The sequence below is a fragment of the Drosophila gunungcola genome, assembly GCF_025200985.1.
Source record: "Drosophila gunungcola strain Sukarami chromosome 3L unlocalized genomic scaffold, Dgunungcola_SK_2 000009F, whole genome shotgun sequence".
Classification (NCBI taxonomy): domain Eukaryota; kingdom Metazoa; phylum Arthropoda; class Insecta; order Diptera; family Drosophilidae; genus Drosophila; species Drosophila gunungcola.
Window position 1 is genome coordinate 263,379 of NW_026453181.1, and position 10,080 is coordinate 273,458.

General features: G+C 45.3%; 3 protein-coding genes and 1 long non-coding RNA gene across 5 annotated transcripts; 3 read left to right on the forward strand and 1 right to left on the reverse strand.

The window, feature by feature from the left end:
• Positions 1–324: 324 nt before the first annotated feature.
• LOC128259750 (uncharacterized) lies at positions 325–5,194 on the reverse strand. Of its 2 annotated transcripts, none has more exons than XR_008268081.1 (3): positions 5,089–5,194; positions 1,013–1,098; positions 325–947 (listed from the first exon to the last, which is right to left on the reverse strand). It is a non-coding gene; the product is annotated as an uncharacterized LOC128259750 (long non-coding RNA). The 2 variants fall into 2 exon arrangements; XR_008268080.1 differs by having other exon boundaries at positions 325–951.
• Positions 4,838–5,731, forward strand: LOC128259734 (uncharacterized). Its single transcript, XM_052992283.1, has 2 exons — positions 4,838–4,860; positions 5,028–5,731. Exon 2 carries the CDS (start codon positions 5,079–5,081, stop codon positions 5,670–5,672), a length of 594 nt encoding a protein of 197 aa, XP_052848243.1. The 5' UTR covers positions 4,838–4,860; positions 5,028–5,078; the 3' UTR covers positions 5,673–5,731.
• A 64-nt stretch (positions 5,732–5,795) lies between these two features.
• Positions 5,796–6,350, forward strand: LOC128259740 (uncharacterized). The gene has a single exon (XM_052992290.1). The coding sequence runs from the start codon at positions 5,817–5,819 to the stop codon at positions 6,348–6,350; it is 534 nt and encodes a 177-aa protein (XP_052848250.1). The 5' UTR covers positions 5,796–5,816.
• A 118-nt stretch (positions 6,351–6,468) lies between these two features.
• Positions 6,469–7,185, forward strand: LOC128259732 (uncharacterized). The gene has a single exon (XM_052992281.1). The coding sequence runs from the start codon at positions 6,472–6,474 to the stop codon at positions 7,177–7,179; it is 708 nt and encodes a 235-aa protein (XP_052848241.1). The 5' UTR covers positions 6,469–6,471; the 3' UTR covers positions 7,180–7,185.
• The last annotated feature ends 2,895 nt before the right edge of the window (positions 7,186–10,080 follow it).

A 10,080-nucleotide genomic window follows, 5' to 3' on the forward strand; every position in this document is an offset into this window, starting at 1 on the left:
GAACTTAACACGGCAGGGAAGTATTGTAGCTTCACACTGGCCGATAAAATAAACCATTAACCCGTGGTTGTCCACTTCGTTAATCTCATTCTTAGCTTAGCTTTGCTTTGTGCATACTGATTTTCTATTTACACAAAGCTCCCTTTAAGAACATGTTTTGGAGGAATTATTCCTATTACTTACCAGCAGCCATTGTTGGTCCGTCCATTTCAATTTGACGTATTGAGCAGAAAATAAGCAATTACTACAGTTTTAAGCCGAACGTGAGAGTGCGGTGAGCGAGAGTGAATTAATTTAAACATGAATACAAGCAGGGTTAAATGGATAGATAATTTGTGGAAATCGTAAAAACCTTAGAGGTCCGCCCATCGGATGACACTCCTCGTGACACGCCCCGGCCAATTTATGGCAGGCAATAAATTACTCGGGACAAAAGCAAATTATTTTCTAACTTCAGGCAACCACGCGTGGAATCGCCTGGGATCCTGGCTTTATCTATCTGTGCCGTCGGCGTGGAACAATCAACGGACATTTGACATTGATTAGTTTTCGTGGAATTTTTAATACATCTTTTCCAAGGTGGCAATCAGACGCCCTCCTTGATTCGGTTCGGCTTAGACGTCAGTCCATTAGGCGTCCACGCTTCATTTACTCATTTCGTGCAATTTCTTAATATCAATTTTCTTTTGATTTTCGGTCGCCGTCTTGCCAGACACGCAATCCCCTGCACTGTCCTGCGGAATCTCCCACACGCACACTCGAGTCCTGCGACTGCTACTCCGTTGTCCTGCCCTGACAGCGAATAATTTGCTGTCGTTTGTGTTGGTCTCTGCTGCCGCACTCCTATTGCTCGGCTGACTTTTGTTGGCTCCTTTGTTGTGGCAGCACGTGAGGTCCTTTGCCGATCCCGCACTTCCAAAGGTGGTCCTTGGCCGCATACGTAACGTCTCACTGGGGGAAGGCAACACTTTAAGTAGATTTATCGGATGGTGCAATGTCTTATAATTTGTACCTGCCGCCAATTTTCATGGAGAGATTGCTACGTAACCCATCGAATGCAGCATCGGTTGAGAACAAATGGCTTTTAGATTAATACCGCTGATAAATTAAAGCTATTATTACAAACTGAAATAAATTATTTTTGTGAATATAACGAATATGCAATCTTAATCAAAAACTAATTTCTTATACTCCTTCTAACTGTTACATACTTAACCACAAATACAATATACGTGTGGTCTGCATGTATATATTTGGTAGAAGAAATAGAAGAAACAAATATAAAATATCTTTTTTAGGCTGTGTATAATTGTTTCGGTCATATCTATCGAAAGACACATAATTTCACATCGAGCTATTATCTTAGAAGTTATTAGGAAAAACTTAGCAGTCTTGCAGATGGGGGCATATCTATTATGAAATTGATAGGTTGAGTAACGGGTATCTAATAGTCGGGCACTCGACAATAGCATTTATTCTTGTTTTGCTGTAAAAGCTTAATAAGAAATACTTTTGCGTCCATTTTTAATGAATCTATGCTCTCATTCCTCAAACTATTTTCATACCACGGGGTTTCTCAAAAGGTCATCCCCCTCCCTCTAAAGGCCGCAATTAAGCTGCATGCCAAGGCAAATAGCCCAATATCAAATATCTAGAGGCCTCGGAACGCACTTAAGTGCCAAGCAAAGCAGAGTCCTTTGCCCAGTGATGCCCATAGATCGCTGACTAACGGTGGACAAAACGGTGTCGGTACTTGTCCCAAATATTTTTGTTTTACCCTTAACTTAATCTATTGCAGATCAAGAACCGGACAGAACTGTATTTGTATCAGATATAATATTCAGCGCTTGACCACGTAATGACGCGATATTTTTTGTATTTTGTTACAATGCATGATCTGTGAATGAGATTAAATCAGTACACCTGGGAATTAAGAATAGTAATAAAATCTTTGAAAAAAATTTGTACTTAGACAGTTAGTATTAGAGTTTATACCGCCGCAAAAGCCATGACGATTTCAAAAAAATTTTAAATTTTTCGAATATTTTTTCCGAAAGTTTTGAGTATTTTTTTGTAAGCTATTTCATCTTTTAAAATTGTATGGAAAATAATTAAATAGCTTTCTTGCGGTGCTGACTACGTTAATTGAATCTTTTTAAGTAGTTTGGAAAGCCATTTTAAAAGGCCAAATAGTGGCAATAGAATTTTTAAAAACTTGTAATTGAGATTCAAAAATGATAAAATTGTTTTTTTTTTAAACTATGAGCTTAAATTTGTCTTACGCCGTTTGTCGTTTAGAAATTACACCTTATAATTTATTATAACAGGGTAGCTAACAACGTGTCCCACTGTGCTGCTGAGCGATGTTAATACAATTAAAAATCCACCAAGTTGATGGCGGAGCCATGAGAGCCATGGATGCTGTTGTTGTGGCTGTGGTGCTGCTGGCAGCGTGGACAGTTGTGTGGGGATGAGGTCCTTGTGGAATCTCGCCACCGATGTCGTGATGCCATTAGTCGTAAGTGGCGTTTTCCTTTTGATTTTGGTGGCATTTGACTTTATTAAGCAAAACTACTCTGTGGCTCCTCAGCACAGGTGCCTGGCTTGGCTCTGACTGCTTTGTCTGTGAGTGGGGGGGTGAGGACCTGTCTGGTGGCATCGAAATGGGTCAATGTGTGTGCTCGCTGCTTGGGCGGCTCATGTAATATGTATCCAGCAGGCCGCAGTCGAGTGACATCCTTGGAGACCCCAGCGAAATGAGAGGAGCAGGGTTCCTGGTTGTGTGTTGGGGTGTTTGGGTGTTTGCATTTGGTTTATGCACGCGACGCCTTAGGTCTAAGATTTGCCCGCTCAATTCTGGTCGTGACAGGAGGGAGGACTGTGGCTGTACCTGCTCAATCATTCATTTGTCCTTTGTTTATTTATTTTACTAATGGAATTATATCCTGCACCACTTGTTGTGCTCCTTTGACTTGCCCGTCATCTGCAGGTTGGCGACTGGAGTGCGTCATCTCTCGGTATTTGTTCCCCGAGCTGCTGCCATTACTAAAACATATGGTTTCCGAGGTCCTCGTCATAGTCAACTATTGCTTTTGTTTGCACGTTGCCTCATTTCAATTAACCAGTTTGCCAAATCGAGTTCCTTCGAAATGGCCGCTTTCTTAGCGTATTCTGATCCATAGGAATTTCGCAATACTCAAGGACATGGCTCCATCAGCGCAGCACAACTTGCAAACTGCGATTGTGGATCTTTTTATGCATTGACAATGTGTCAGCGGCAGGAGGACCAAAGTGGAGCAAAGCCAAAGCTGTCACCACCTGGGAAGTCTTTGGAACGAGAGGTGCCGAAGGCATCGACAGCTGTAAATCATGTGACATGTATTAAAATTACAATGAAGCCGGCACAAAGGCTGCTCAATGGATAATCCTGGAGAAGAGTGGTGGGGCTGGGGACTGGGGGTGTTCCAGGGACATCAGTGAGCGGCGGCGCCAGGAGCAAAGTCTGGCGAACGGTTAGATGGAATTGTAATTTTAGCTTTGAATATATGCCAGAAGGGGTTTTGCTCGGGAATGTCACTCACTGGCAGTTTTGGCATCCACCCGACTTCATTCGGTTCTTTTCTTTGGGCTTTATATCGGGCAGACAATACACCTGCGCTACACACTGAGCTGTCACTTCGTTTCCTAAGACGCATTCTGTTGGTGCTGCCAGCTTCGCCGAGCAAATACACCCCCATTTATTATTGTAATTTAATAAAGGCAGGCAAAGAAGGCAAAGAAGGCCAAGGGCCAGACTCAGACCAATACCAGCCCGACGACTCTCATAAAATGGAGTTAAATCAGAGAAATTGTCATTGGGGCGAAATTGAAAGTAAACTGCCTCCTGCCACCTCTTCTTGCCTCACTCATTTTATTGCTGCAGCCCTTTCAATGGCTGCAAACACGAGTACTGATATGTAAATCAATTTGTGGAATTTTATTTCTTTACTTTTGCTAGTCTCATCCGATCGAGCATCTCCTGTGGCACGTAGTTGATGCAGTGAAATCGAGTAACAGATTAAATAACAGGAGTAGGACAACGCGGTATATAAATAGAGAAGAGGTTTGGGCTTTGACCCTCTTCCAATTTTTAAGAATTAACCGACATTCAAGAATTTGTTATTCCAGGTGGAATATACAAAACCTTACCAATATCAAATAATAAATATGGCCCCTGAGAATAATCGGGTTTAAGGTGGCACCACTCGTCGGAAAATTTACATTAATGCAAAATTGCAAAAATTTTCAAAATATTTCTAGAAGTCGATTAATATTGACCGAGCTTATATATGCAGCTTTATAACTGAATCCTACCATGTCTCCAAATTATCAATGTTCATACAGGCGGAAAGACAGACAGACAAACAGACATAGAAATGGTTTTTTCTACTTGTTACATACTATTCAACGAATAAAATATACCCTCTTACTCTACGAGTAACGTTAAACTATATTCGTTTTATGTTCATGTCAGTATTATTAATACCTTTCCAAATAGAGCCTTGGAGTAGAAATAAACTAAACTTGTATTGCATAGTTTTAAAATGATTGGCAAACTTTCACCCCCATCCGACTTTAAATGGGATTTCAAAGCGGATCACTGTGTACATACATAAGGTATTTTATGTTTGCGAAAAGTTGGTATGTGGGTGAAAATTAAATATATTGGAAACCCTGCGATAATGTTTAATTACTTTGATTGAGTTGAAGCAAGTTTACCATCATTGGCTAGCAAAAGTTGTTTTGAAACTAAACTTTTTGTCAAAGTTGTTCCTTCTCTAGAATCCTTGACATGACAGTTACTTTAAAACGAAAAAAAATGTAAGTAAAACTGAAAACTTTTTCTCTTTTAGAGTGACTATTTGTTGAATATTGATTTGCCCAGTTGTATGAAATTTAATTAAAATGAAATGTTTGACCAATATAAATGTTGTCCTCGATTGGTAACAAATTCAACAATTAAATATCAGCTTTGTCTTATCCTATAGCCTTGTTGATCACGTCAGCTGTGTTTGGATTTCAAATTGTTATCGATTAATATGCACCAACATTTGACTTTTGTTGGAATAATCCTACTGGGGCCCTTAGTCCGAACTCGTGCTCTTCACAGCTCGGGAAATTGCACCTTTGCCAACAATGAACTTCTGAAGTTCGTCTGCAAGAGTACTGTCACCACGGACATGTACTCCCTGTTCCACGACAACCGGGCTCCTCCCGACACAACCTTCAGCGTGTGGGAGGGCGAGGAGAAGGAGGACGGCGACGCGATTCTCCTGATCTCGTTCTACACCACGCAGTTGACGAACTACGATTCCATCTCGCTGCAAGGATCAGTGGGAGGCTGGGATAAGCACTTCTTCCTGGTGAACTATGGGAACCTAAGCAACGTCCCTCTGTTCATCATTCCGTCTACCATTCATTGCTTTTCCTTCAGTCTGCGCTATCCGAAAGAGCTGAAAAGGCATTGCCTTGGCTACGGCATCGCCACTGATGGAGGTGATGTGGCCAAGAAGCCGATCCTCCACTATGGCTCCCTTTCGTTCAAAAAACCCGTGGTGACGGCTGGTGGTGCAAGTGCATCAGGTCCGGTTGGAGCCCTGCTGTTCGTCGTGTTCGCTGTGATCATTCATTGATTTTGTACCAGCCAATGTGTTCCTCTTTTCGGAGTGATTAAACAACCAAATTATAAGTTTAAATGGTCTGTCCTTTATTTCGAAAGCCTTTTAGCTGTAATAGTAGCCATGACTTACCAGTCAGTTCCATTCCCTGTTTATACCATGACCTGGAGTACTCGTATGTGGCTACTGCCACTCGCGTACTTCTTCGCCTCCTCCGAGGGCTCCTTCGACACCTGCGACTTCATGCTGGAAGACGATCATCCCTTCACGCTGGCCTGTGAGTCCCACTACAGCTCCGATCTGAAGCTGAACTACCAAGACATTTGGGTCAAGGCCGACGCGCCCTACTGGCTTTGGTGGCGGCGGCAGCCGAGCCTCCAGCTGCTGGCCTCCTTCTACGAGTCGCCCATCTCGCCCTGCACCAACGTTACCCTGAGCCTCAACTGCCTGCACTGCTCGGACTCCGAGGAGCACGGCATCCACATCCGACCCGAGGCCATCCACTGTTTCGACTTCTCGTTCTCCTACGTGCGGGCGCTGATGAAGCACTGCGGCCTGTCGCCCAATCCGGAGCCCAGTCGCGTGGCCATCCACTATGCGAGGCTGGTTCCGGACCGCCAAATCCCATCCCGGGCAGCCCGAAGTCGCCCAGGGATCGTGGACCTCCTGGGTCTGTGGAGCAGCCGGTGGTAAGCTATGAAACGCAAGAAACGAGAGAAACTCCTGTCAGGCCGGACTATTTGCCGTTTTAATTCTCCTGGAAATTCCCATCAAATTTTTCGAAAATGATCAAAGAGTCGTTTGTCTATAAGCAATGCCAGTGCGCCTCTCAAGCGCACGAAGTCTGAACAATCCTCGACATCCTCCGCGGCATGCCCTGCGGCAGCCGAGTTCGTCACCGCCCAACACCAAGCTCCAGCTCCAGCCCCACTGCCCGCTCCCACTGCTCCGGCGAGTGCTCCTCCTACTGTTCCTACTGCTCCTCGGACCCGCTCCCACCCTATGCGAACCCGGCCCGAACTGCACCTTCATCGAGGGCTACATCCTGCAGTACGTCTGCCACGGCAGCTACGTTGAAGACATGCGACTGCAGCACAAGGACCGCCTGCCGGCCCTGGGCACACCGTACGCGATCTGGAGGCGGTCCGACACCATCGATCCGGCCTACCTGCTCATCTCCTTCTACGACTCGCCGCTCTTCAGCTGCTACACAGTGGTCATGAGCGAGGGCCAGTTCTACTGCGACGGCCGCAATTTCGTCGAGCCGAACACGGAGGCCGCCCAGCTGCAGTGCATCAACTTCCCGTTCCACTACACCACGGACCTGTACGACGCGTGTGCCGCTAGCCCCTGTCCGGACGACTCGCCGCCCATCTCGGTGGCCATTGCCTACATGAAGGAGAACATCAAGAAGACCAGTGAGGCGGGTCCACCCGCAAAACGCCCGCCTTTCTTCCACTTTCTTGTGCCCACGATCCACTTTCTGCTAACGCGATATTTTGCTATTTTACTATGTCAATAAAATGGTTCCGGATAGTTAGTGGTCTATTATCATGCCGGGTCAGTCACCTCTGAGTTGTCACCTAATCCACCGCTCCCCCTCTCTTACCCCTCTCTTAACCCACTCTTAACCCACTCTTATCTGCGGGTCCGCTTGCCCTATGATTGCATGCATTATCTCGAAGCTGCTTACTTTACTCGGATAAACAAAATGGGCGGCCAACTCAAACTAGCAGTTCAGCAGAGGCCATTGTAGTTGGCCAGCTGGCTGTCGTTGTCGTTGTCGCTGCCGCTGCCGCTGTTGTGGCATGAAATTTTAGACATCCCAACAATGGCAGCCAAATGCAGGCATGGACAGCCGCACACACACACAGGCCAGCTAACTGCCATTGCCACACACAACGCACACAAACGGCGGGAATCGGGAATCGGGAATCGGGAACCGGGAAGGTAGCGGGACTGGGGGCATCACATTTCATTGTCGTCATTGTCATTGTCATTGGCGTTGGCGTAATTTATGTGCTTATATGGACTGCCGCCATATTGGCCTGTGGTGGTCGCACCACCACTCAAAGCTTGTGGCAAGTGGGTCGGCCAAGACTTTAAGCTAAGTCATTAACTACACAGTGTTAAAGAGGTCTGGGGCTGGAATCGTACACGCAGTGAGAAATTCGTATACTTTATTGACTGACAGAGGAACCTAGCAAAATCACTTGAGAACAATTTTGAGCAGCGTGCGGAAAAGCCCTACATTCTGGCGCCCCTGCGCCAAAGTGGTCTGTGGCACTCGAGTTGAGGATCCTTCCACCGCCAGCCTTCCTTCGAGCTGGCATCCTTCCTTGGCTTTTTCCAGCTTGCGCACTATGTAGAGCAGCACGAACATGGAGCAGAAACGCATTTTGCACAGACTTAGAGTCGACTTAAATTTCGAATTTATCAGGTGACAGCAGTATTACTTTTGAAGCAAGACCCACACCAGGCCGGAAACCAAAGCACCAGAAGATGGCCTGTACCGCAGAAGAGTCCAGTTCCAGTCCGAACTCTAACTGCCTGTCCGTCGAGATGTTAAATTCATCGAACTATTGCGATTTTTCACTGGAGTGTCGTTGAAACACACCATCAGAAAATCATACCCGTTTTGCATTGACGAAGGTCAGTACTTGAATAACAGATCGGTACTATACGCACCCTTGAAGAGTATCTCTACTCTAAAATACTGTATAAATGGGCAGTACTGATTGTCGTGAAGCCGTCGCAATTAACAGAAACCATGAAAAAATCAATTGAAATTACTTTGAAAGTCAGCTATGTGTTCGCCGAGTGTCTGTTTTAAATCCTTTCAGGCAAAATCGGATAACACATTCAAAATGCTTATCCAAACATTCACAGTCAAATGCCGCTGCACATTGAATGCCAGCCCTAGAATACCCCGGTGATGAATATCACATTAAAAATAAGGGAAAGCAAAGCGCCGAGCTTTCCCGTGCCGAGTCTGTATTATCATCATTAGTTTCTAATGTCGCCCGAACAAAGCCTTTCCTCCCACGCGCATGTCCTGATTTTCACACATGGCTGATAATGCACACACCCGACAAAGCACACCCAAACAGGATGTAGAAAGGGGAAGGGCGTGCAAAGTGCGCATTTGCGTACGACTTTTTTGGAATTTCTTTTTATTTCTTTTGGAGCAGCCTTTCACTTTCACCTGTATACAAATACATGGTGCTTAAAAAATTATGATATGCAAATGTGTGCACGTATGTGACCAAACAGGGTCACGCCGAAAACATACTGATGGAATGAACGAGGAGAGTGATAGCAAAATCACTATGCTGAAAGTGTTTATGCACAAAAGGCTCTATTTTCATACAATTTGTGTGTGACAAGTATATGTTAGATTTCAATCTAACTAACTTTGCGCTCCAAACCTTAATCTGTGTGACCAAAGAGCATACAAAAAATTATAATTGATGTTTTCCCTTTGTAATTCCATTTAACTTTGATTGAATTAAAAGTCATAAAAAGGAACGTCCCTCATAACGGACCCAAATTTAGTTTGGCGAACCCCGCTTTCCACCAGCTCATATGTGCATATGTGTTTTGCCCCGTCCCCTGACGACGCTTTTTGAGCAATTAAAATTTCTCTGTGCTCTGTGTGCCATTTTTGTTATTGCCGCGGCTCTGAATGCATTTTTCAGCGCTGAATGTTTTCTGTTTTCTGTTTCCCTTTTTTCGTTTTTGTTTGCTTGTAAAATAAAAATTACGTATACGCCAACAACTTCAAATGGTGCAACATGGCGTATGCGTGATGTTGTTGCTCTTGCTGCCATATTTCGCTGCACACCGGCTGCCATTTCCGCACCAAACAAAAGCGTACAGAGCGAATGGCAGATACAACCACCACCAACCGCCCACTCCTTTCCTCCCCGCGAAAGGATTGCGCATATCTATAAAATACGCAATTACAACATGTTGCCGCAGTCGCCATCCTCGACGCCCGTTGCCGTGTCCCTCTTTATGAATTTATACACAACCCGCCGCAGCTGCACCTACTCTTTGCCCCACTGCGCGCCCCGCAGAGTGCACTCGCTTTGTTGCATCCACTCAGCAGTTGCCATTAGCGGAGTGCGATGCGAGTGGGGATTTAAAAATACACATCTTTGATATGGTAATGCTTGGGGCTTCTAAGCTGTGTCCACGCCGACGCTGGCGGAGATCAAATCCGAGTCGGATCTCGGTTAGGGTAGAATTATTCAATCTTCATTCGAGCTAAAGATCCTTCTTCAAGCCCTGCCCCTGGGTGACCCCAACGAGAAGCCAATGCTCTGCTCTGCTGGGGGCAGCCCCACCATTTTACGGCAATCACTGGCAAAACAGCTCCAGCGAAGCTCGTTAGGAATTGGTTGTGCGCTCTTTTATTGTC